The sequence below is a fragment of the Lathamus discolor genome, chromosome Z, assembly GCF_037157495.1.
Source record: "Lathamus discolor isolate bLatDis1 chromosome Z, bLatDis1.hap1, whole genome shotgun sequence".
In the NCBI taxonomy this organism is placed as follows: Eukaryota; Metazoa; Chordata; class Aves; order Psittaciformes; family Psittacidae; genus Lathamus; species Lathamus discolor.
Window position 1 is genome coordinate 74,687,570 of NC_088909.1, and position 23,304 is coordinate 74,710,873.

Sequence of the window (23,304 nt, forward strand, 5' to 3'; positions counted from 1 at the left end):
ACAAAATACGTTCTGAAGAAAACTGAGTGCAAAGCCGTTCCTCCAGCAAACCAAGGAATATAGATCTAACCTTCAGAGTGGAGAGGGAGTTAAAAGTCTGCAATCCTTTCTAAGGTTGAGCGAGCATACAGAGATCAGAGCGCTTAAGGTAGTGTTACAATATTTGATACTATCTTTGGACTGAGAAGAGAATTATTTTAGCTCTCACATAAAGCACAGATGAAATGATACTGGAATAAAGCATGCTGTTCTGGCATACTCATTCAGTAAAAGTAATTGGAAAGGTATGAAAAGATGCACAAAAATCATTCAGGAATTGGAGAAGGTGCCTTACAAAGAAAGGCTTAAAGAATGTAATCTTATTTAAAAAGACGATTGTGATGTGACTTGATTACAATGAAAAGAAAATAATGGGTACTAGAGATTTCTTTTATTTAGCATAAAACAGTACAGTAACCAGTAGTTGGTTAAGCTAATGGTCTGACTGTAAAGTTAGTACTGAATAGTCACCAGAATAAACTAATACAAGGAATGGTAGATTTTTTTATTATCCTTTTTTTCATTTCTTCATTTCTTGTACTGAAATGTCTTTCTGGAAGAAAATGTTTTTTCATTTAATCGTTCGCTATGGGGCTGTCTCCTGAGGGTGACTGAGTTAAGTCTTAATGGTCTGTTTGACATGCAGGAGGTCTGAATTGCCCAGTTAGTAATCTCTTTTGGCCTGTGTTTTAGGGCATGGGCGACTTTTTGTGGGTTATAGTGTCATTGTTCCTCCCCTCTCCTCCTTTCTCCTTCTCCAGTCACCTTTCTTCAGAGTAGATGTGACCTGAATACCAGTCTTTCAGAAGAGTGTACTGGAGTGATACTTGTCTGGATTTGTCTGAACAATGCTGTGGCTGCAGCAGTTTGAAGCTCTCTTGAAATTCTTATGTTGATATGAAAAAAAAAAAAACCAAACCCCTAGCACTAGATGTGAAAGACAAGGAGTTTTGAAAGAACTAAAATAAAAATAAAAATTTTAATGGTTATCACAATCCTTTTAAAAGAAAATCTTCTTTGACATTCTGGCAAGGTACTTAAGATGGGCATAGTACATGTACAAAGATATACACTGCTTCCCAAAGTCTAGCTTCTAAACATACTAAAAGCTTCTTCTAGTATTCAGGTATTGTAGTGCTTGTATAACAAACACAGTTTTAAAACAAAACTCCCTGTTAAAGTGAACGGAATCTAAAGGTTCCCGTGGGAAAAAAATAGATTGTTCCAGTTTTCATGAAGACTCAAATACTTCTCTTTTTTGTTTGTTTTGGGTGTTTTTTGTTTGTTTTTTTTTTTGGGGGGGGGGGGGTGTGTGTTTGGTTTGTTTTTTTTTTTTTTTCTTATTCTCTTGTTTTTTGCCTTCTTCCTGTTCCAGAGAAAATGACCGGGTGGTCATAGTTAATGGGACCCCAATGGAAAACGTTCCACATTCTTTTGCAGTTCAGCAGCTTAGGAAGAGTGGAAAAGTTGCCACCATTGTAAGTAAATTACGGATGTGTTCAATTTACATTGATATGTACCTGTGTAAGATTTTGGTTTTCTTCTATGAAGTGGACTGTAAGTGCATAAAGCAAAGCAAGCCTTTGCTCAATATAGTGTAGACAGTAAATAAACCAAAGCAAAGACATAGCTTCTACAAGTGAAACAAGGGGAAATTAAACAGCATCATAAAGTTACTCTGTTGAAAAATGTATATCCTCAATCTTCAATTTTAGTGAGTAATGAGTGGTAGTTAGAAAAAACAAAAGTTATGTGAGGCAAATGATGTCTTGCATAACAGACCTTGTCCAAGAATTTGCTGTCCAGATTGGCTTTCATTAGTTGAGAGTCATCTATAGTTCTTACGGGGGCTTGTCACATTTTTTACAAGTCATCTAAAAAAGAAAATAAGTATTTATTACTGATACTCTTGCAGAAGTAAAATTATGTGGTCACTGATCTGATTTTATTTTGAATTCTTCTACTATTCTTTATCCGCCCAGTTAGTAAGTATCTGTTACGCACATCTATATAATCTAATTTACTGGTTGTTCTGTAGGTAGAACATTTTTCTCACCCTCCCGTCTACCCCCATTTGAAGTGTGAAGAATATTCATCTGTTGAATTTCACATTCTGACCATAAGAGGGTTTTTTTGGTTGTTTGTTCTGTATTGCACTGAACAGGTCGTGAAAAGACCAAGGAAAGTGCAGGCTGCAGCGCTGAAGAGATGCCCCTCCATTGATTACGACGACAGAGCTTTAGATGTAATGGATGACCATGCAGAATTTGATGGCAAAAGTGCTCGAAGTGGCTACAGTGACAGAAGTTGGCATAGTGGTAACGGAGGGCGCAGCCAAAGCTGGGGAAACAGCCTGGATCAGAGCTATCGAGATGAACAAGACAGAGGGCGTAACCGAAGCAGAGACCGCAACAGGGAATGCAGCTACAGCCGTGATCGAAGTCGTGGTAGGAGCATTGACAGGAGCTTGGATCGAGACTACAGAAGAGATCGGAGCAGGGGAAGGAGCATTGACAGGGATGGTGGCTATGAACGGGACTACAGAGGAGACTACAGCCCACCCAGCTGTAGTCATGGATCTCAACCTGATCCTAGATACGGGAGGGAAGTGAGGAGTCGAAGTCGGGACAGGCTTCGTTCCCGAAGTCCTTCTCCTGAAATACACCGTCAGTATGACTACCTAGGACCACAGGATCAGAATGGACCAATCAGCGTTCTCTTAACTAAAGGCAGACACAATGAAGGTACAGTAGGGGAAGAGAGGAACTGTCTTGTAATACAACATGCTACTTTTGTCAGGGAGGGAAAGGAGCTGAATATTCTCTGCTTTTGTTGAGTTTTCAAACTGATTGCTTAGGTTGTTCCTTTATTTTTTGTGGCTGGTTTGGGGTGCATTTTCCCCCAGCACCATGAACTTGTATTTGAACAAAGAACTGTTCACCCACATCATTTCAGTCCTTTCAAGCCACTGTGTCCTTTCATTTTCCATTATCTCTGCCCTGTTCTTCTGGTTCTGGTGGGAAACATGGATCTGCTCATGATTCAGGTTACACACAGCACATGTATAAAAGGGTCAGCTACAGTGGGTGGAGAGTAGGCTCTCCCTTCAATAGTGCACTTCTGCCCTTCAGTATAATTAAATTAGTTCCAAGGACTGTTGAGTTGTTTGGTTCTCATACTTCAGGATGTAGTTAAAGAATACTGAAATAGCAACAGCTGAAACAGCCTTTTCTTGGCTGAGTATTAGAGTGTGTAAATGAAAGCCAAAAGCCTAATCTTTCATTTGATGTGAAATACTCTTGTGCTATAAAGTGTATCTGAGATTAGGTTGTACATCTTTTCTGTTTTGGGGATTTTCTTGGGTTTTGTTTTTGCTGGGTTTTTTTGGGGGTGGGGAGAGTTGGTTGTTGGTTTTGGTTTTGTTGGGTTTTTTTTGGCAGGAGGGAGTGTCTTGGTTTGTGGAAGTTTTGCGGGTGTTTTCCGTATTTTTCATATCTGTTACGATTTGTAAGAATTTTTTGCTCACATAATCTTTGCATGCAAGAGCTAACCTTTTTTTTCGTGGACTGTGGCAAGGATCCCTTTCCCTCCTTCCTCTTCTTTCCCTGCGCATAATGTTTCTACTGTCAAAGAAAATGCAGATAGGTATACAAATAACGAGAAACTTAAGGTGTCTTTGTGAAGTTTTATATGTAGGTAGTAATTCCATAATAATTTCTGCCATTCATATGGATACACCGAAGAATCATTCAAATGTGATTTTTATTTTTCATTTTTTTTAAGCAGATGTTTCTTTCCTTTTCTGTTGTTCTAGGATGTATGTGCTGTAAGACTGTTGCCTTTATTTTTAAATAGTAAATATACTATTAATTACTATTAATAGTTACTAATAAAAGTAACTTGGATCAAAGAGAATAAACGGGCATGGAATGCCCTTTGCTTAAAACAACTGAAACACTTACTGGGCTACAGATGGGACAGGTCAGCATGCAATAGCTGGTTTAAAAAAAAAAAACAACAGCCTCTCTTCTATTAGCACTTTTTGACCCTTTTTGCTCTCTACACCATGTAAAATATGATACAGAGAGAGAATCTAGTCCAGCATGTTAATAAGCACCTCTAGAACAAAGGTGTTATATTGCTGTTGAAGGTACAGACTGATCACCAATCTGTGATTGGTTTAGGACTGCTGTTTGTTCTCACTATAATGGCACCACGGAGAAAGAATAGTTAGCCTAGGGTTAAGTGGGTTTACTAGGTCTGCATTTTTTTTATTTTCTCATGGTGTAATGAGGTGTGCTGCATATATACTGTAGTGTTAAAAAAATGCGTCCTCACTCATCTTCTAAAATGCACTGGATTATTTCCCTGATTCCAGAATACGGTCTCCGACTTGGAAGTCAGATCTTCATAAAAGAAATGACCTGTACTGGCTTAGCTACCAAAGATGGCAACCTTCATGAAGGGGATATCATTCTCAAGGTTTGTTCTGGTTTTTACTTCTAGCTGTTTAGCTGGCACTTGTTATAGTGGTTACTTTAGAGTAATCATGTTATAGTTAAGTTCACTGCTAAACTTGAGTACAGTATGGACTTGTTTGTTTACTTGTTCATGTTATTGTTGCCTTTTGATGTCCAGATCAATGGTACAGTGACAGAGAACATGTCCTTAGCTGATGCCAGAAAACTGATTGAAAAGTCACGGGGAAAGCTCCAGCTGGTTGTCCTCAGGGACAGAAAGCAGACGCTGCTCAACATTCCTTCACTGAACGACAGTGACTCAGAAACGGATGGTGAGGTCTAATGTGGATAAAAAGTTCTGAATTCTATGTAGAGTGGAACTAGGTTCTTAATAAATATAACTAAACACAAAGAAACCTAACTAATGGTCAATTAAGCATTAAGCTCACTTCCTTTAGGTGAAAGAAAAATTTTGTAGTAATCACATGATTATATTTTGGGCAGGGGTATAGAGAAGCAGTGTTGTTGGCATAGCAAAGTCAGTCTTCCTGCTCTGAATAACAAGTCAGTTGCTTTAATAAAAGAGTTCAGTTTTAAAAACAAATGGGTTGACTGCTCTCTTCTTCTGGGGGCATTAGCATTCATGGCAGTGTTCAACAGGAGGGAAAAATTTCCAGAATAAGAGGAAATTAAGTCCCTCTGGACAATTGGTTTCTATTTCCAGTGTCTGTTCTGTACAAATGATCTCTCATGGTGTATGTGCAATATTTCTCAATATAATCTTGCTTTGGAAAGGGCATAGAATTTTGAGGAGAGCAGGATGTTATTTATTGCAGGATATTTGCATCTCTGATATCAGAATACTGGGTGCAACTTTCGTAAATTTTACTGTGAAGACAGATACGGTTCAGGTCTAAGAACTACTCTGTTTCTTTTGTCGCTGAAAAGCAATGATGGAATGACTCCTAACATGAACATGGTCTTCTGCTTGGGAACCTATATGTGACCCCAAATAAAAGGCTGCTAACACCAGTTAGTGAGTTTGTGGTATGCTCAAGGTAGTTTTGTGATGTGTGTTTCCTGTGAAACCTCTCTGAAATATTTTCAGGGTGATGGGGGAGTGGAAGCACTACTTTCTGAATGCTAGTCAAATCCAATTTGTAATGAGAGTAGGTTTAAAGGTTCAGTTTATGTTAAATGTGAAAGCTTTGTAAATAATGTGGGATCAGATGCATGTGCAGATAATTTAAACAAATCCTGCATTTCTTAATTTGCTGTTCTCTTCACAGACATTTCTGAAGTAGAATCTAACAGGTCATTCTCCCCTCAAGATGATGGATTACATCATTCTGATCAAGATTCACATTCATCCAATGAAAAGCTGAAAGAGAAAACAAAGTAAGAAGTGACTTCTACTACTTTTGTAGTCCACTATTCTAATGCTTGTCAAAGAAATTATTAAAATACATGGCATTCTTATACAATTTCACTACACTTTTTTCTTTTTCTTTCTTTTAGTGCAAAAGATGATCCATCCAGTAGGATGTCCAGGATGGGAGCAATGCCTACACCATTCAAGTCGACTAGTGACATTGCCACTCCTACTGTTACAGCTGCAGACATAAAAAAAGAACCGAAGTACCAAGATGACCCTGCAGGTCAGAATCTGAAGCTTTTGGTTGTTTTTTCCCCCCTGGCCACAGAATGTCTACTCCCCCAGTCATGTTGACATATCTGGTATACTCTTCCTGTTAATCCTGTCCTTACACACAGAGACAAGGTCTGTCTTTGCTTAGTGGTGCAGGGAGAGAAGAAACACCTGAGATTGTTTGAAGGCAGTTTATCAGAATTACCACCTCAAAAAGCAAGTAGTTTACTAGAGCATCTACTAGCCTATTGCTGTAATCAACCAAATGAAGCTATACCTGAAGTCTTATCTGACTTACTTGAAGGAGTTGTGTATCCCTCCTTGAACTTTGTTCTTTTTTCAAGAACAAAAAAAAAGGGAAGTAAATCGGTCCTAGTCGAAGAGATGCTTGAAGTTGAAATCTGGCCTGGAGGGGTTTGGTTGCTATCAGATAGTTAAAAATTGCTGCCACTTACAACTTCTTGTAATAGCTCAGTAACTTCTGTTGGGCTTTTTTACATCCAGGATCTCAACCAAAAGTTACAAGAACAATTCTTAAACCCAGCCCTGAAGATGAAGCCATATATGGGTAAGGCAGCACTTGCTGTGTTCTTTTGCACTGAGTGTTTTTCCAGTGACATCTACCTGGTTGTTGGTTGCATGGGTTTGGTTTTGAAGTTCTGGCTTTTTGCCTAATTGGAGTGATACTCCTTTTATAGCTTAATGCCAAGAAGAGATGACATGGTTTTTCACCAACCACATTTGAGTTAAACTTAGGTTTAGAAGTACCCGCCTGGAAGTAGAGACTTGCCTTCTACCCAGAAGATACAGAACTATGCTTCTGGGCTTGCATGGGAACATACACAATGGTATATTTTTATTCTGTTCTTTTTGGCAGTACTTGGATCACAGTATTTGGAGTACTGTGTCCATTTTGGGGCTCCGCAAGATGAGAAATATATTGATACACTGGAGTGTATGACAGGAGAAAAGACTGAGAAAACTGGGTTTGTTAAGCCTGGAGAAGAGGGCTGCAGGGGCATCTTACTGCTGTCTTCAGTGAACTAATACATAGTGAGTGTAGAGAAAACGGAGCCATACTCCTCTCAGTGGGGTACAGTGGTAGGACAAAGAGCAAGGGATGCAAACTGAAGTATGGGAAATTCTGACTTGATACCAAGAAGAAAGCTTTTGTTACGAGGTCGTTAACCACTGGAACATCTTTCCCTTGTAGGTTGTGTTATATCCACTGCCAGAAATACTCAAAAACATAACTGGCCAAGGCCCTGATCAGCCTGTTTTGAGCAGAGGGCCATTCTAACCTGTGCAGTTCTATGGAAATGTATTTTACACCTCTTCTGTTATTTTATGTGTACACAAAAGACAAACCTCCCTTTCCCCACAGTACTAAGATACAAAGAGAATGTCCTCTTTAATTTGTAAACTAGGTTCTTGCAACACAAAGCCAAACGTACGTGTGTTTTTTTACAAGCTGGAAATTTCTATGCAGAATTTCTTTTCTTCAAATGCGAGCCTGTTGCAGTTCTGGTCTCCGCTTAGAAGTGAACCAAATGCTGCTTTAAAAATTTATGCGTGCGGGGGTTTTTTTTGTGATAGAACCTAGTACTGGTGATTCTTTAATAATTAAGGTACTTAAAGTTTCAAACTGTATTAATAGTAAATCAGTTTCTGTGTTTTCCTTTGAGAGTTTCTGAATAAAGAAGGGAGAGGAGCACTGAGATTTTAAGGAGAAGCCTAGAGATAAGGTTTTGAGGATATTCTGTAGCTTGGAGTATTTTCTTAAATGGATTCTCTTCTCGGATCTTTTCTGGGTTGGACCCTGCATATGTTGTCATTGATGTGAAAATTAATCAAGTGATTATTTTGGTGAAGGGGAGTTTATAATACAGGCTTAGGGTATTACTGAGAAAGGCTGACAGATAAGTACTGTCCTCTGTTGGAAGGTCACTCAGACATACAGCTTTTCTGACAGCAAAAAAGCTGAACCTAGTTCAGTAGCCACCTCCCACTGCAATATGAAAGGACTGATTGTTAACACACCAATAGAGTGTACTTGGAAATACTTCTTACTACAAGAGAACTTGAAGACTTCCTTCTAACAGACATGTTAAACTGCAAATAAAATAGGTATACATTGAATTCATATGACAGTTCTTAAGCATACAGAGGAAAGAACAATAAGTATGATTATTTACAACTCGAGTATTTTCACAAAAAAACCCCAGCCTGTGAGAGAGGATCTAATACATAGGGGACTATTCTGGGACTTCAAGAACAGGGAGTTGTTCTGCTCTGTCAAGTCTCTGTATACCACTTGGATCCTCTTCCTAGTTCAGTTTTCACTCTGAAAAATGCAATTCTTTGCTTCCTTCCTTCAGTGTTTACCTGGGTAAATATAGCCTAAAGAGTGAAAGAAGGGGACCAAGAATATTATTAATATGATTTTGTTGAATGGGTTGCAGTTATTTTTCTCAATAACCTGTTATTGTCATATGCCTGACATCTGGCCTTTCTTCCTTTTCCTGTTTGTAAATCTTGTAGTCCTAATACAAAAATGGTGAGATTCAAGAAAGGGGACAGTGTTGGTCTACGACTGGCTGGTGGAAATGATGTAGGGATATTTATTGCTGGAATTCAAGAAGGCACCTCAGCTGATCAGGAGGGACTGCAGGAAGGAGATCAGATTCTTAAGGTATGAGTAGAAGTATGTGTCCCTGGAATGCAAATCACCTTTATGTGCTTTGTTTTCTTCTTAGTGGAAATATGGAAGAAATTATGATCTTAGGAAGTCAGGTGATTGCTTTAGAAGTGTATATGTGTGATGGAGAAATGAGTTTTCTAGGGAGATTGCAAGCCAAGCTTTAGTTTGTTTAAAAGATTCTGTGAAAGGGGTAAGGAGGAAAAATACTAATAAAGAAAAATGTCCCAAGATAGGAGAACAATTTTTCTGTACAATGCTTCTTCCCTAGTGTTGGATGAGGGGAAAAAATGAGGCCAGGATATTTTTCTTCTTTCATCTTTCTCCAATTTCCTTGGGTAACAGTAATTTATTTTCTCAGTTTCTGAATTATATCATCTATGTCCTTCTGTCCTCTTATATTCTTATTTTTTGCTGAAAATTAAAATAGAAAACGAATGTAATTTTTTTTTCTGCCTCTTTTCTCTTGTGATAGCCTTGATTTTTCAAGGTCTTTCGGAGCCTGTTAAAGAAACAATCTAGCCATACACATCCCAGACCTTATTACTTCAGAAAGATTGCTGTTAATTGCTGTAATAAAATATTTCTTATGGCAATGGACATCAATATTGCCTTGAAAATAAAGTATAATAATGGAAAAGAGTATTTAAGATTTTTTTTTTTTTTTTTGACACGAAACAGGAATCTATGGTTACTCCTTTTATTGTTGATCTTTCAGGTGTTGATATTTAATTTGTTGGGTTTCGTACTTAGGTAAACACTCAAGACTTCAGAGGCATTGTTCGGGAAGACGCTGTTTTGTATCTCTTAGAAATTCCCAAAGGTGAAACAGTAACAATTTTGGCTCAAAGTAAATATGAAGGTAGGTTCTTTGAACAAAATGTGTGTGTATCTATGAAGCTGTTTTGTCAGTGAACCACAGATAATCTCTGTTGTGCTTATTCCTGATAACATTTTAGTTATCCTCATTTTCAGTCCTTTAGAAGATAGCTGTATTCCATACCATGAGGGTCATACAGGTGTGCGTGCGTAATGTGTTTTTCAGAGCACTTCTCCATCTCTCATTATTAGCAGATAGCATCTATGCTTAATCCTGAAGCATGGCAATTTAATGCTTGTTCCTTCTGCTTTTCTGTCTGTACCAGCTGGCCTAAGATCTTATGATGTTAGCGTTCCTTTTCTGGCAGTCATAAAGGATTCAGTCAGACAGCAGCAAATGGACAGGTTTATGGATGAACAGTTAAGGAGCAAGCAAAGCCTCTTGCTTTCCTGTTGGAGACACAGCCTGCTGTAATATTGAAGCTGCCTTTTGCTTTGGGAAGGTGCAAGTACCTTTAAGGACTATATGTGTTCAAGTATAGAACACTTTGGATAAAGTATGTGTAAGGGCAATGGGTGTGAAGGCTGGTTTTGGGGGTTTTTTTTGAGTGTGTGTGTGGGAGGACTTCAAAACTGTTCTCTAGAATGACAGCTTTGTATTCTTTCATACTTGAAAGAGTAAATAAATGGAAATTCCTGTTCTAGTCTACAGAGACATCATGGCCTGTGGCAGAGGAGATTCATTCTTCATCAGGACTCACTTTGAGTGTGAAAAAGAGTCACCACAGAGCTTAGCGTTCACCAGAGGCGAGATCTTTAGAGTAGTTGATACACTGTATGATGGCAAACTGGGAAACTGGCTGGCTGTAAGAATTGGAAGTGATCTGGAAAAGGGCATCATTCCAAATAAGAGCAGGTAAGGTGGCATCCTGTCTTCCTACCCATTGTTAGAAGTAAGATTATTTTTTTTTCCAAAAGTTTTTTCTTCCTGGCGTGTGTTTTTTCCTTACTGGGCCTATAAAACTGTAGATTATAGAACCCCATGGCATTAGGTGAAGTGAGGATGAGAGAAGATGGCAGTACCTCCATATAGTAGATCAGGTATTTGCAACACAGAGCTAGAGCTCCTGTCTCAGCAATCAATGAAGCATGGACCAGCTGCTTCAGTTCATCTTCTAGAAAATGGGTGCAGGGTCATTTTTTTGCTTTTCCCCCACTTTTCTTCCCCTCACACCACACCCTTCCCTCCTTCCCTCCTCCCCACTCCCGTTTTCCAAACAAATCTAATAAAGTGAAACAAAAAAACCCTATACCTTAGGAGCTCATGACTGTGTGTGCAGGAATTCTCTGATTAATCTTTTTTTAAAGGAACTTCAGTGCTTGAATTTCTTTTGTATATCCTTATGAAAAATGTTTCAAAAATTTATTCCAAGGTTATTATTTCTTGGTAGCTGTAGTCCTTATTATTGTGTGAAATACTGAGTGAACCACAGCAATATTGTTAGCTTAAATAGCTTTCCTAGTCAAAATCCATGTGAGGGAAAAGTAAGTGTTCAAATGTGCACAGTGCATAAAAGTATTAATTCACACACACACAAAAAAATCACAGTATTTTTAGACTATAGCTTTTCCATTCTTGAGGATGGTTGTAACTTTAAGATGGAGGGGAAAAATGCGCACAGTTGCATTGTACTGAAGTTCCTGAAATATGCTGCTTATGCATCTCCCCCGCCTCTTTCTGAGTACATTCTGTCCTCTGTTAATTGATCTCACAAAACTAGCCTTTGTTTGTATGCTGTAGTAACTTGACTTATAAGGCCTAATGGAGAATAAAAGAGTGACAGTAATTTCTTAGGCCTTCAGTTCTGACTTGCACTTTCACCACCTCTTTGCAGTTGCATTCTTTTTACGCTTGAGAGTTACCAGTTTAAGGGGACTCATTCCTGCCCAGCAGTCTTGTAGCTGTGGCAAGTCAGCATTTTTCTGACACTTTGTTCCAAGGCAAAAGAACCTGGACTTCTCCATTCTTTCCTCCACTCATGGCCATCTGGAAAATTACCTGTTGCAGATTCAAAGTACGTTCTTCAGTGAAAGCACTTTTACCCTTTTTGAGTAGTTCTGTAGAAATTAACAATGTGCTTTCTCTGTCAGAGCTGAGCAGATGGCAAGTGTTCAAAATGCCCAAAAGGATGGCTCAAGCGATAGGGCAGACTTCTGGAGAACACGTGGTCAGCGATCTGGAGGGAAGAAGAATCTGAGGAAGAGTCGTGAAGATCTGACAGCTGTTGTATCAGTGAGCACAAAATTCCCAGCTTACGAGCGAGTTCAGTTGCGTGAGGGTAAGTGGCAGTGCTGTAAACCAGCTGCCTATTTATTGCTGGCTGGTTTCATGTACAATATTTGGTTAGCTGAGTAAGTGATTTTGAACAACTTGGGTTCAGTGTTAAATCTGAGCAACTTGAGCTTAAAAATTAGTAAAGGAAAAAAATGAGCAGGATTTTCTTGTTTCCTCAGCTTCCCCTTGGCTAGCTCTGAAAGTACAATCCATATGACCACGATGATTCACAATCTTCAGCTTCCTCATAAATAGCAAGGTAGTACACATTACCTTGAGGCCAAATAAAGGCCAGCTATTCTCAGGAGGGTGTCCAAGTGTAATCAAGGTTAATGTGGTCCATTATCTGTAACTCTAAACTAGGTCTATTGCTAGTGATGTTGAGCAAGTCAAGATAATTTTCAGGACATTCACACAGGATAGTATTATGAAACTAAACAAATAATATAAAGTATCTTAAAGGTGCTCCCAGATGTCAAGATGAAGACTGAGCAATAGAATGGCAATCCCCCATTAACTTACAAAGACTGTCTCTGTGCTTGTTTTGACAAAAGCATAACAGAATTTTGCATTTCTTTGCTTTTTCAAGCTGTCCTACAGCTGATTTAGCATTTGTGTCTTTATTCAAACAAAGCCTACTGGTCACAGTTCATGCTGTGTTGCAGGATGGAAACATTACTGAAGATCTGCATGTTTCCAGAGTGCAGAATCCTTTCAATACATCTTCATTAGACAGAATAAGGAACCTGTTAAGTTACAACAATCTCTTTTGCTTTCTCAGCTGATAAAGTTACCTTTCTGTATGAGTTATGCTGTTGCACAAACTTTTGAAAGAATTTTTTTAATATATTTTTTACTATCTTCCACTTACTCATAACCTTGTATAGTAATTGAGGGTTTCACCTGTGCCACTTTGCTTTTGGTATAAAACCAGTCTTATCTGACTTGGCTTTTCTGCAAATATTTTTCTTTCAGCTGGTTTTAAGAGACCTGTGGTAGTATTTGGCCCTATTGCAGATGTTGCTATGGAGAAGTTGTCAAATGATTTGCCTCACCTGTACCAGACAGCAAGTAAGTTGTCCTCCTAGCTTTCTTACCATCCTTAACTGAGAGAAGGGATAACTTAATAATTGCAGCTGCCTGGCCACTCTAAATAAGTTAAAATGTTCTCTTTGCAGAGACAGAGCCCAGGGATGCAGGTTCAGAGAAGTCAACTGGGGTGGTGCGCTTGAACACTGTGATGCAAATCATTGAGCAGGTGGAGTATTTTTCTGTGAAAACTGCTTATGATCGAAGGCATGTAATTTGATTTGTTTGCTCTTAAAACTTGGAGAGTCCTCACATCTTCACTGCATCTGTTTTGGAGTTGTTCAGCAACCATTTTTATACTTTTATTAGCTATCTTCCAAATGGGAGGCTGAACCCGCTATTAGAAATTAAATTCTCCTATCTTAAGTCCATTCTAAATTTGAACAGTTGGCCATCTGTGTTTTACTGCATACTTTCTGAATTTGACGTGGAGGCTTTACTGTCATGCAATGCTCTTGCTCTGCTGTGACCAGAAACTTAATGGTTTAGATTGCCTCAGAGTTACTGAACTGAACTACTATTGAACTGAACAGGAAGTGACTATGATAACTAAGTCGCATCCACTGAGACTGCATTGGCTCTTTTTATAATACTGTTTAAAGATCAGGTAAATAGATGTAATTCAGAAGCCTAAAAGCTTGGGCAAAAAAGTATGTATTCAGCTTGCCCTGAGCCTAATAAAACCAATGCCAGAGGGGTTAGAATGTCACATAGAAGTCTGCTCAGAGTTCAGGCCCCACTGAAACACATATTTGAAATCCCCATTCATCTTTGCACTAGAAATACCTGAGAAGGAAATATTAAATGTGAAAAAAAAAAAATTACTTCAGCTAGTAAGTATAGATAAAAGCTTACAGATAGCAGACAGAATTATTGTGGTAGTGGAATGTGTGGTAGGGGGAGGTAGAGAGAAAAGCCAGGGAACTTTCACCACCTATTAAAAAAAAAAGGTGGAATAAGTGCACTTAACATGAGAATTAGTTAATGTAAGAATGTGGACATCCAGGCAAAAGCAGTTCAGAAAAATGGAGCTGAAAGAAAAAGGCTGCTTGCTGCGGCTTCTGAATGTCATATAACTGGGGGGAAAAATCCCACCAATTTCTGTTCTTATTTGGAAAAAAAATCTTGTTTTTCCTAAGATACTATGTTCCAAGTACCTCCTGTTGTTCTCCACAAGCAGCACACTGACAGGCCTTTCTTGTTAACAGGATAAACATGCTCTATTGGATGTAACTCCTAAAGCAGTGGACCTGCTAAATTATACCCAGTGGTTTCCAATTGTAATCTTCTTTAACCCAGATAGTAAGCAGGGTGTGAAAACCATGAGACAAAGGCTGTGTCCCACATCTAACAAGAGCTCAAGAAAACTTTATGAGCAAGCAAACAAACTGAAGAAAACTTGTTCCCACCTCTTTACAGGTAAGGAAGAATGTGTGTCTAACTTGCTCACCCAGAGAGTAGTGGATGTGACTCTGTAAGTCTTGAGATATCCACTTACTACTCTGTATATTACCTCATGTAGGCTGGAACTAAAAGGATGTGAAGGTATGGTCATAAGCAGTCCCTTGCCTGACTTTTTCCTAAATTCCTTATTCTGCCAGATTCTAGTACAAAAGAAACTGTGAATCAGCATACTGTTGTCAAATGATAAGTGACTTAAATAAGCTTGGGAAATGGACAAACAATAGAAATACCATGCTTTTGTCAATGATCTAAATTAAATGGCTCTTCTCACAAAACATTCTCACATAACTAGAACAAAAAGTGTTAAACAGCAAAGACTGGATAAAGGATCACATTGCATTTGCTGTGTATATATACTTTTTCCTTCCAATTCTTGCAGCCACCATCAATCTAAATTCAGCCAACGATAGCTGGTATGGTAGTCTGAAAGATACAATTCAGCAACAACAAGGAGAAGCAGTATGGGTATCAGAAGGAAAGGTAAGCAGTCAGTCCGTACTGTACTAAGCTGTACAGATGTCTCAAGACATTATTTGCCAGTAAAATGTCTTCAAAATTTTGTTTGCCAGTGTCAGATAGGTGAGACATGTAGTTTGCTGATGTCTTTCTTGGTAACAAAAGATTACTTATTGTTGTTCTTCCTGTTAACCTTTGGAGCTTTCATCACTAGTGCTGTGGCTAAAGGAGAATAGTTAGGAAGAATAAACTTTTACAGAACTTTCTGATTCTGCATTAGAGTTTCTTTCATTTTACGAAGTTGTTATTAAGGAGTTGTTTGGCATGATGTTAAGACCTAACTAGAGTCTAATTCTTATATATTTAATCTTCTTAATTCTTACTATTTTGTAGATGGACAGTATGGAAGATGATGCAGATGATCGTATGTCTTACCTTACGGCAATGGGTGCTGACTATTTGAGTTGTGACAGTCGCCTGATCAGTGACCTGGAAGACACAGATGGAGAAGGAGGTGCATACACTGACAATGAACTTGATGAGCCTTTGGATGAACCAAGGATTTCATCTGTAAACCGGTCTTCTGAACCTGTACATCATGAGGAGGTGAGATGATTGCATTTTCAACAGAAATGTGCTTTGGACTTTCTGAAAGCCCTGTATGTATGGCTTAAAAGTGAGTTTTTTAAACTGCAGCTTTGTCTTACCTCTGCTAGTGTTTAGAGCTACATTGTGTAGAGTAAAATGGCAATAGCTCTGCTTTTCTGCCTAACTCTGTAGGTTTCCTGATGATGTCTCATCACCTTGAATTTTGCAATTATACCTGCAGTGATTTTGGTCAGGTTGCTGACAGTCATTTGACTCCTGCTTACTGTTCCCAAAATAGTAAAATTGAGCGAGGGGTGAAAATTATTGAATTAGTGGGTACTGCAGTGACTTTTATCTCTTTTTTTTTTTTTTCTTTCATAGAGTTTAAAAAAAAATAATCCAGAACCAAGGGCACAGTTGAGAAAAGCTGGTAGCAGGGAGATCCTTAGAGAACCAAGTCCACCTCCAGCATTCAAACCAGAACCACCTAAGGTAAACTTGTAGAAACAAATCTTAATACAAAGTTGTTCTTCCCAGAGAACTCTCCAGGTGGGACATCAGGAAGAGCAACAATAATGATTAGAGTCTAGAAAACATTGTAAGTGCAGAGAGAAGGAAAGACTGGGGTGTTGCAGGGTAAGTCAGACAGAAAACTTAAAGGATAACAGTTCTTTTCAAATATATTTGGTCTCTATATGCAATAAGAAAGTCTGTTAACAAATTCAAAGGCACCTTTTTAATTCAGCAAGACCACATGTAGGCTGATCATCAGGAAAACCGTTATCTGATGGCCATTATTGTGAAGCATAAAATCAGAATCTGCCACCTCTGAAATCAGTCTCCACCACTGGAAACTCATGGTAACTGTTTATTCCAGCCTTGCTCAGGAATAGTGTGGGGGAAAAGTGACACCAAATTCTAGCAATTCCTGATTTACCCTGAACCCAAAGTTCTTTTTTCATGAGGATGGATGCCCTTTCATACTGCATGTATTCGGAATATGTTGAAGTATACCTTGACAACAGAGATTGAGCAGAGTAGGACATCTGTAAGTTAAAAAAGAACAGAAAACAGATTTGGGTCCTGTGCACTTCTCGTAGTGATATTCTACATTAGGTAGTACTGACGAATCATTTGGGAGGGCAGTTTTCTCTGTGCTGTCCCCTAGCACATGTTGTAGTTGTGTTAATCTTTAACAAATGGGGCAAACATGTCTAAATGTGCTAGTCTTCTGCAGGTTGATGTGTAATATATGAGCATATGCCCAAAATGTTGCAGCAGCGCAAATAACTTGCAAGTGTTTCTTTGGATGAAGATTCACACTATGAAATGCATAGACAAATTACTAATTTCAGATCAAAGGCTTCATTTGAAATGAGAGTTATGAAGTTGCTGATGTAAACTTTGCTTATTTTATATTTACAGGGAAAGTTACAAAACAAAGAGGATCTATATGACTTCCCCAAGAACTATGACTCCAGGTCAAGTAATGTTGCTGTCGGCAGTGAGACTTCATGTGTATCAGCTAAAGCAGCACCACCACCTGTTTCTGTGAAACCTGCCTTTGGGCGTCCCATCCTGAGAAGCTCTCAGCCCGCAGTCCCACCTGCAGAGGAGGAGGCAAAGTTGGAAGAGGAAGGAAGTGAACAAGAAAATACTCCAAAATCTGTATTAAGGAAAGTAAAAATATTTGAGGAGATGGATCATAAGGCGAGGAAGCAAAGAATGCAAGAGCTACAAGAGGCCCAGAATGCCAGGGTATGAAGAGATGCATTCTCCCCCTGCTGTGCTTTCCACCATATAGAACAGACTGCATCCTGAAAATGCAAATCATGCCCTTGTGTTGTGTTGCTTCTGGAAGGCAAAGTTTGGGAAACCACACATTCAGACATACTATTGTGTGGATTGGATGTAAAAAGAGGACATATTTTAAGGCTTCCTGTTGTAACTATAGAAAGCTGACTTCTAATAATCCTGTTGCTTTTGGCAGTTCATTGTTTTCATGTGCAGTTTGAATTACAACTCCAGCAAAAGATAATATAATTGTAGGAATATGAATAACATTAGTTCCCAATATGTGCTTTAATTGTTCCAGATATAGCTGTGACCTGCTAGATCTACCGTCTAGGATCCCTAATAGTTAGACTTAAAAAGAACATTTATTTTTCTCATACTTTCTTTTCAAGCTTGAGATAGCCGAGAAGCACCCAGATATTTATGCTGTCCCTATCAAAACACAGAAGTCGGAACAGAACTGGCCTCAGCCTATGAGGTAAGGTGTACCCAGTTTAAAGCGTTTTGTCTTGATTGTTTACCAGGAGGAGGAAGACTGATCTTGCCAGTTTTCAGGCATACAAATAATCCTGCTTGGTATATTGCTTTGTTGTTGTGCCTCAAAGATTACTGTAAGGTGGGTCAGAATTTCAGTGAATTCGTTTTGTTTTTCAGAGTATTTTTTTTATTTCTGTTCATTTGTGCTGTTTGAGTCACCTGTTCTTTTCTGAACTATATGCAGAGCCAGTTTTTTTCCTAGATCAGTATTACTCAGCTTTTCTGCATTCACATCCTCTGATGTCTACTCTTTCTGTGCTGAAAACTTGATGACTGTTAGCCTATCCTAACAAAAATTGCTGGTTTAATTACTTAATAACACTTAAATGTTTATTCAGTTACAGATGTATTGTGTGGATATGAAAAGTGAAGCTGAAACTTGTCTGAGGTCACCCATCAAGTCTCATCATAGTAGTAGTCTTTCAAAATTCAGTGACCTCTGGACTGCTTGACCATTGTGTCATCTTACCCTACACACTCTATATTTCCGACTTGGGCAGTCACCTGTGCAAAAGCTAACAGACTGTATGATGTCTTCTGCTTTGCAGGACTTTGTTTTTCTCGTCTCTTAGTAACAGCCAGTAGATGATGATGTCATAATATATAATCTAAAACACAAAAAATTATTATTTTCAGATTTTCTTAGCGGGTTCAGAAAAGCATACCTTTTTTTTTAATAGCTTCAGAAGCTTTTTAGAAGTAGCGTAATCTTTAACCACACACACACAATGTTTGCTTACATACAGAAATCAGTGCTATTGCCATTCTATGGGAATGTTAATGAGTGATTCAAGAGAGTATTTAAGTATTGGGATAATGTGGAAGGAGGATAACGTCTTGGTTTTGTACACTGGGGATTGCAAAAATCATGGCTTTTGAAACTGAGAAAATGCCTTTCCCTGGCAGATTTTATTTCTATATATCTGCTTAGTGTCACATTAAATGGGTAGCACCACAGTGTACAAAAACCAAATGTGTGGATTATTTCTGCCCACTTTTAAGGATAAGAGCCCTACTGAGAGGCTTGAGTGAGGAGAGAAGGCTGCCAATGTAAGAAATGTCAGATGAGAAGACTTTGAGACAGGAAACTGGGGACACAAAAGAAGCAGCAGGCATAGAGAGAATCTGGTGTGAAAGAAATTGAGGAAAATGTCAGTTGAAGTAGCAGCAGTGGCTGAAAACCTCTATGCTCAGGGAATAAAGTTCTGTAAAGCACTTTGTGGGGGTGTGTGCAGTGGTGTTTAGTAATACTACCTTTGGCATTCCTCCAGATAGATTGAGTAGATCAAATCTGAACCTGAAATTCCTGATGGAAATAAAATGTCTCTTCAAATAGTCTTATCATGACCATGCAGTTGTTTATGGTCTAGAAGAGATTTCATGAACCTTTCTAGGTTGTTGTGCATGGCCATAAAGCCATTGCTAAGTGTAATTATTTTTCAGACTAGAAGTAAAGAGCCTCTCTCTCTCTCTCCCTCCCTGTCTTGCCATGTTAGCTCTAGACCTCCAGAACCTCAGAAACCTCCTATTAGACCTTACCTGGAGAACCGTGGCAGTTACGGCAGTGATGCAGAGGAGGAGGAGGAGTACCGTCGGCAACTATCAGACCACTCTAAGAAGGGCTATTACGGACAGCCATCCAGATACCGGGACACAGAATTGTAGGCTTGCTAGTATGTGCATGTATAATGCTCTTTTGAGGTTTCTTCCGTCACAGCCAAAGTGGAGCAGTAGTTAGCCTTGAAAAGCTGTATTTTTATTGGGGGTGGTGTTGGAGGGTACGCTACTCTACTTAGACATATCTATACACTGGAACTGAAAGAGTTCATTTTTGGGGATATCAATTATTTTGTTAGCATATAACAGAAGAAATCTCTTATTGCCTGAATGCTGTTGCCTGTTTTATAAGGACCAAATCCAGAAAGTTTGTGTTAATTTTTACTATTTTCATACTTTAACATAAACCCCCTTTTTTCCCTTTTTGCTGCCTTTTTGGACTGATGTGTTATTAAAGTATGATCTCAGAGATACACTTCTTCATGCTATAGAACTAAATTTAAAAGTTTAACCAATAGTAAGTGCCTTTAACAAGAAGCATTTAAAACTGTTTTGACATCTGATACTTGGTGCAAAGCCATAACACACTAAAAGGGGATTGACTGTTTTACCTATCTTTTTTTATCAGTTTCACGGTAACAGTTTCCTTTGCATGTTATTTTTCTAAGTTCATAGATGCATATGCAATATTTCATAAATACTGACTGTACATCATAAAGGTGCAATTGACTGGGTTGTTGGAAAAGACGAGGCTGTACTTGAACAGAGATAGATAATGATGTAGAAATTCAATCATGTATTAAAATTTATACAGACTGCAAATAATAAAGGATATATTCTAGACAAATACTGTGTATCTTATTTTTCCTTTGAACAGTATTAGTCTTCTAGTCTCTGACTTTCATGAGTATACTTACAGCAGTACACTGTTCAGTTCAGAGTCTCATCTCCTGCTGTTCAAGTAGTGGGAAATGTCACTGTTGATGTTCCTTCCCAATGTTCTGAACGTGGTTTTAAAATTTGTTGTGATTTAAAAGAGAACTGATGGAGAACCAAAGACTTCCTGCAAGAGACTTATCTTTTAGAGTATTAACTTCTGCCTCCCCATTCCTGTTCTTTATCCTTAATTCTCCTACATGGAATAAAAGTCCTTGAAAGGGTCAGAGAGAAATTTCTTTTTGCTAATGCAATAGAAAAGATGGCTTTCTAACGCTCTTTTAAAATAAAAGAAGGTAGAATTCGGCCGGCAAATGGCAGCAGTGCCAGGGGGGAGCAGCAGATGCTGGGCCCTGGGCAGGAGGACCCGAGGTGGGTGAAGACCGGAAGCCACGGTGAGAGGCTCGGGTCGGTGGTGAGCTCCTGCCCCAGCTGCTGGCAAGGAGCCCTGTGCTCATATCCCCGGATGCAGAGCGATCACGGGCAGAGGTTTAACGGTGCGGGGCCCAGATGGTCGTTAAATGAGCAACAGGCAGAGGAGGACGGAGTTGAACCATCAGAAGCAGAGCTGTGAGTATCGCAGTGTAACTGATGCAGCAGCAAAACTGCCCTTGGCTTGAGCTCAGCCCTGGCTGCTGGGGAGAGGGTGGTCACAGCTGCAGCACTGCCCACCCGCACAAGGAGAATCCATTGGGATTTGATGTGCCGCAGTCAGCGATGCACCTGCCCCGTGGCAGGGTGCGGGCATTAGGGTGCTGGGAGGCAGAAACCACTTGGGATGCTTTTGCAGGCTGCCATCTGTTGCCACAGTCTGAAGTAACCTGGTTCTGTTGGTGGAGACAATAAAGAACAAGAGTGGGCAAGTGGAGCCATTTGGAACCTACTGAATAAAACTGGGCTGAACTTTCCCCCCTCCAAATGCCCCAGTCCTTGACAAGAGGTTAAATTCTATGGGGCTTGGGGGTAGCAGGAGCTGTTGCAGTACCTGACAATAACCAATAAGGTGTTGAGGAGGGGCAGGCCCCGGATAACACACATAATTGCAACAGCTGTTAGGCCCATTAGCTTATTGGAGAGAACACACAAACATGGCTTTTGGGTACTTGCCCACTAAAAGCTTGCTTCAGAAAAACAAGGGATGGGACTGGAATTAATGTAACCCCTTAATTCTCTGAAAGATGAAGCATTTAAGACTGCACCTGCAGGACCCGTTTAAGACTGCAGTAGGGATTTGTTGCCAACAGTTCAAACTTGTGAGGCCTGAGCCTGCTGCCTCTGACAAAGCCACACAAGGCCCTTGGGAGCAACATAAAACAATTCTATATAATTACTGGAAAGGAGATCGTAGTGAGGTAGGGTGTCCATCTCCCAAGTAACAAGTTGCACAAGTCCAACCAACAGCGATCACTGTGCAGCACCCCTTGAAGGAGTCCTCTGGGCTTGGGGACATCAGCAGCGCCCTGCTCAAGAAGGTTGGTCTTGGAAAATTAATCTACCTTGAAACTTCTTAATGGAGAGAACTCGGGCAGGACATGAATTTTTCTGTACTCATACTCATCCTTTACCAGTTCACTCTCTCAGGCTCCCTTGAAATCAAAGCAGAGAGTTGCCAGTTCACATGAATTCGGGATTTCAAATTTAATATTGCACAGAGACAGAATGAGCTCATCCAGGACGCAACCAATGAAGAGCTTAAATAGCATCTGGAAGCAAATGGCAGTGCATAGCTGCAGTGGGAGAAGTGCAGGAGTGGCAGGAGTGCAGCTGCCCTCCAGTTTGCAGAATGGGCTGTAGCACTTGCATGTCTGCTGGCTGAGAAGAAAGGTTGTCCTCATTTTCCCTGTCAGAGTTTGCTCCTCTAGGAACCCTCAGCACTGAAAAGTTCTTGCTCCTTACCAGAATTTGCTAATGGCAGTTGAAATGTGGGAAACGCTGATATAAATGAGTCATCCTTGCCTATACGAGGCTTAGCAGGAAGATTTTTGGATGTTAAAAATCACAGTCACCTTACTGGGAAGTATCGAATGCAATCTTACTTGTTTTGTTCACCTTCTCGTGCTTTGCATTAGATTTCTAAAGCAAAGTAAATTCATTTTGCCAGTGAAGACTGTATGCTTGTCACCCTCATTTCTTGGTCTCCCCTCCGGTTGCTTCCTGGAAGGGCCCAGAATTATTCCGTAACTGGGAGGGGAAAGACAGTTCAGGACCACCTCTGACGAGGGGCAGGCTGGGTTTGAAGTGAGGCCTCCAGCATGCAGCAGCCCATGGGCACTGACTCCCCATGAGCAGTTCCTGATGCTCTCCCAGCCCACACCCTCAGCCTGGTCTGCCTGCTCCACCACAGGCACTGGCGCAGCTTCCTCATGGGTGCTCGGGAGGAGTTCACAGCTGCCCTTCCTAACAACATGGGCTAATCCTGGATGATTATGCGGAGAGTTATTTCCAAAGACTTTTGTCCTGTTTTGCTTTGGGTTTTTTCTCTGGTTTGGGTTTGGGTTTGTTTTGGGTTTTGCTGGTTGGTTGGTTTTGTTTATTTTTTTTCCCCCAATTTAAAAATGAAGTAAAGCCAGAGCTGACAGAACAGCGCAAACCCACAGAAGAATTGCTTTGGAAAGCTGTAGTTGACTGTAACTTGTAAATACTTTTTTCCAGACTAAAGTCTGGAAAAAGCATTTTTCAGTTCTGCTGCAGCTATTCTGAAGTTTCATGTGGGGTACAAGACATTTGACCCCAATCCCGTAACTCCATTCCAGAAAACACTCTGCATAGATGAATCTCGATCAATTTTAGTGCAGCAGTACAGCACATGTAAACAAGGGCAGTGAGACAAGCCATGAGAACAGCCCCAACTGGGACTGGGACCTGTGCAGCACAGCACTGCCAC

General features: G+C 39.8%; 1 protein-coding gene across 6 annotated transcripts in view; it reads left to right on the top strand.

Annotated features, from left to right (window-relative positions):
- The window catches only part of TJP2 (tight junction protein 2), a 66,589-nt gene extending 46,258 nt beyond the window's left edge, over positions 1-20,331 (top strand). For all 6 annotated transcript variants that reach the window (XM_065664007.1, XM_065664008.1, XM_065664005.1 and 3 more), the window contains 20 exons: positions 1,415-1,517; positions 2,204-2,783; positions 4,418-4,521; positions 4,678-4,831; positions 5,789-5,897; positions 6,018-6,157; positions 6,652-6,715; positions 8,689-8,839; positions 9,599-9,707; positions 10,370-10,580; positions 11,816-12,003; positions 12,975-13,070; positions 13,178-13,257; positions 14,297-14,507; positions 14,932-15,032; positions 15,402-15,614; positions 15,978-16,088; positions 17,022-17,354; positions 17,783-17,868; positions 19,424-20,331. In XM_065664007.1, coding sequence (XP_065520079.1) covers positions 1,415-1,517; positions 2,204-2,783; positions 4,418-4,521; positions 4,678-4,831; positions 5,789-5,897; positions 6,018-6,157; positions 6,652-6,715; positions 8,689-8,839; positions 9,599-9,707; positions 10,370-10,580; positions 11,816-12,003; positions 12,975-13,070; positions 13,178-13,257; positions 14,297-14,507; positions 14,932-15,032; positions 15,402-15,614; positions 15,978-16,088; positions 17,022-17,354; positions 17,783-17,868; positions 19,424-19,592 — 3,313 coding nt within the window. In that variant the 3' untranslated portion in view covers positions 19,593-20,331. The remainder of the gene's footprint in view (positions 1-1,414; positions 1,518-2,203; positions 2,784-4,417; positions 4,522-4,677; positions 4,832-5,788; positions 5,898-6,017; positions 6,158-6,651; positions 6,716-8,688; positions 8,840-9,598; positions 9,708-10,369; positions 10,581-11,815; positions 12,004-12,974; positions 13,071-13,177; positions 13,258-14,296; positions 14,508-14,931; positions 15,033-15,401; positions 15,615-15,977; positions 16,089-17,021; positions 17,355-17,782; positions 17,869-19,423) is intronic.
- The last annotated feature ends 2,973 nt before the right edge of the window (positions 20,332-23,304 follow it).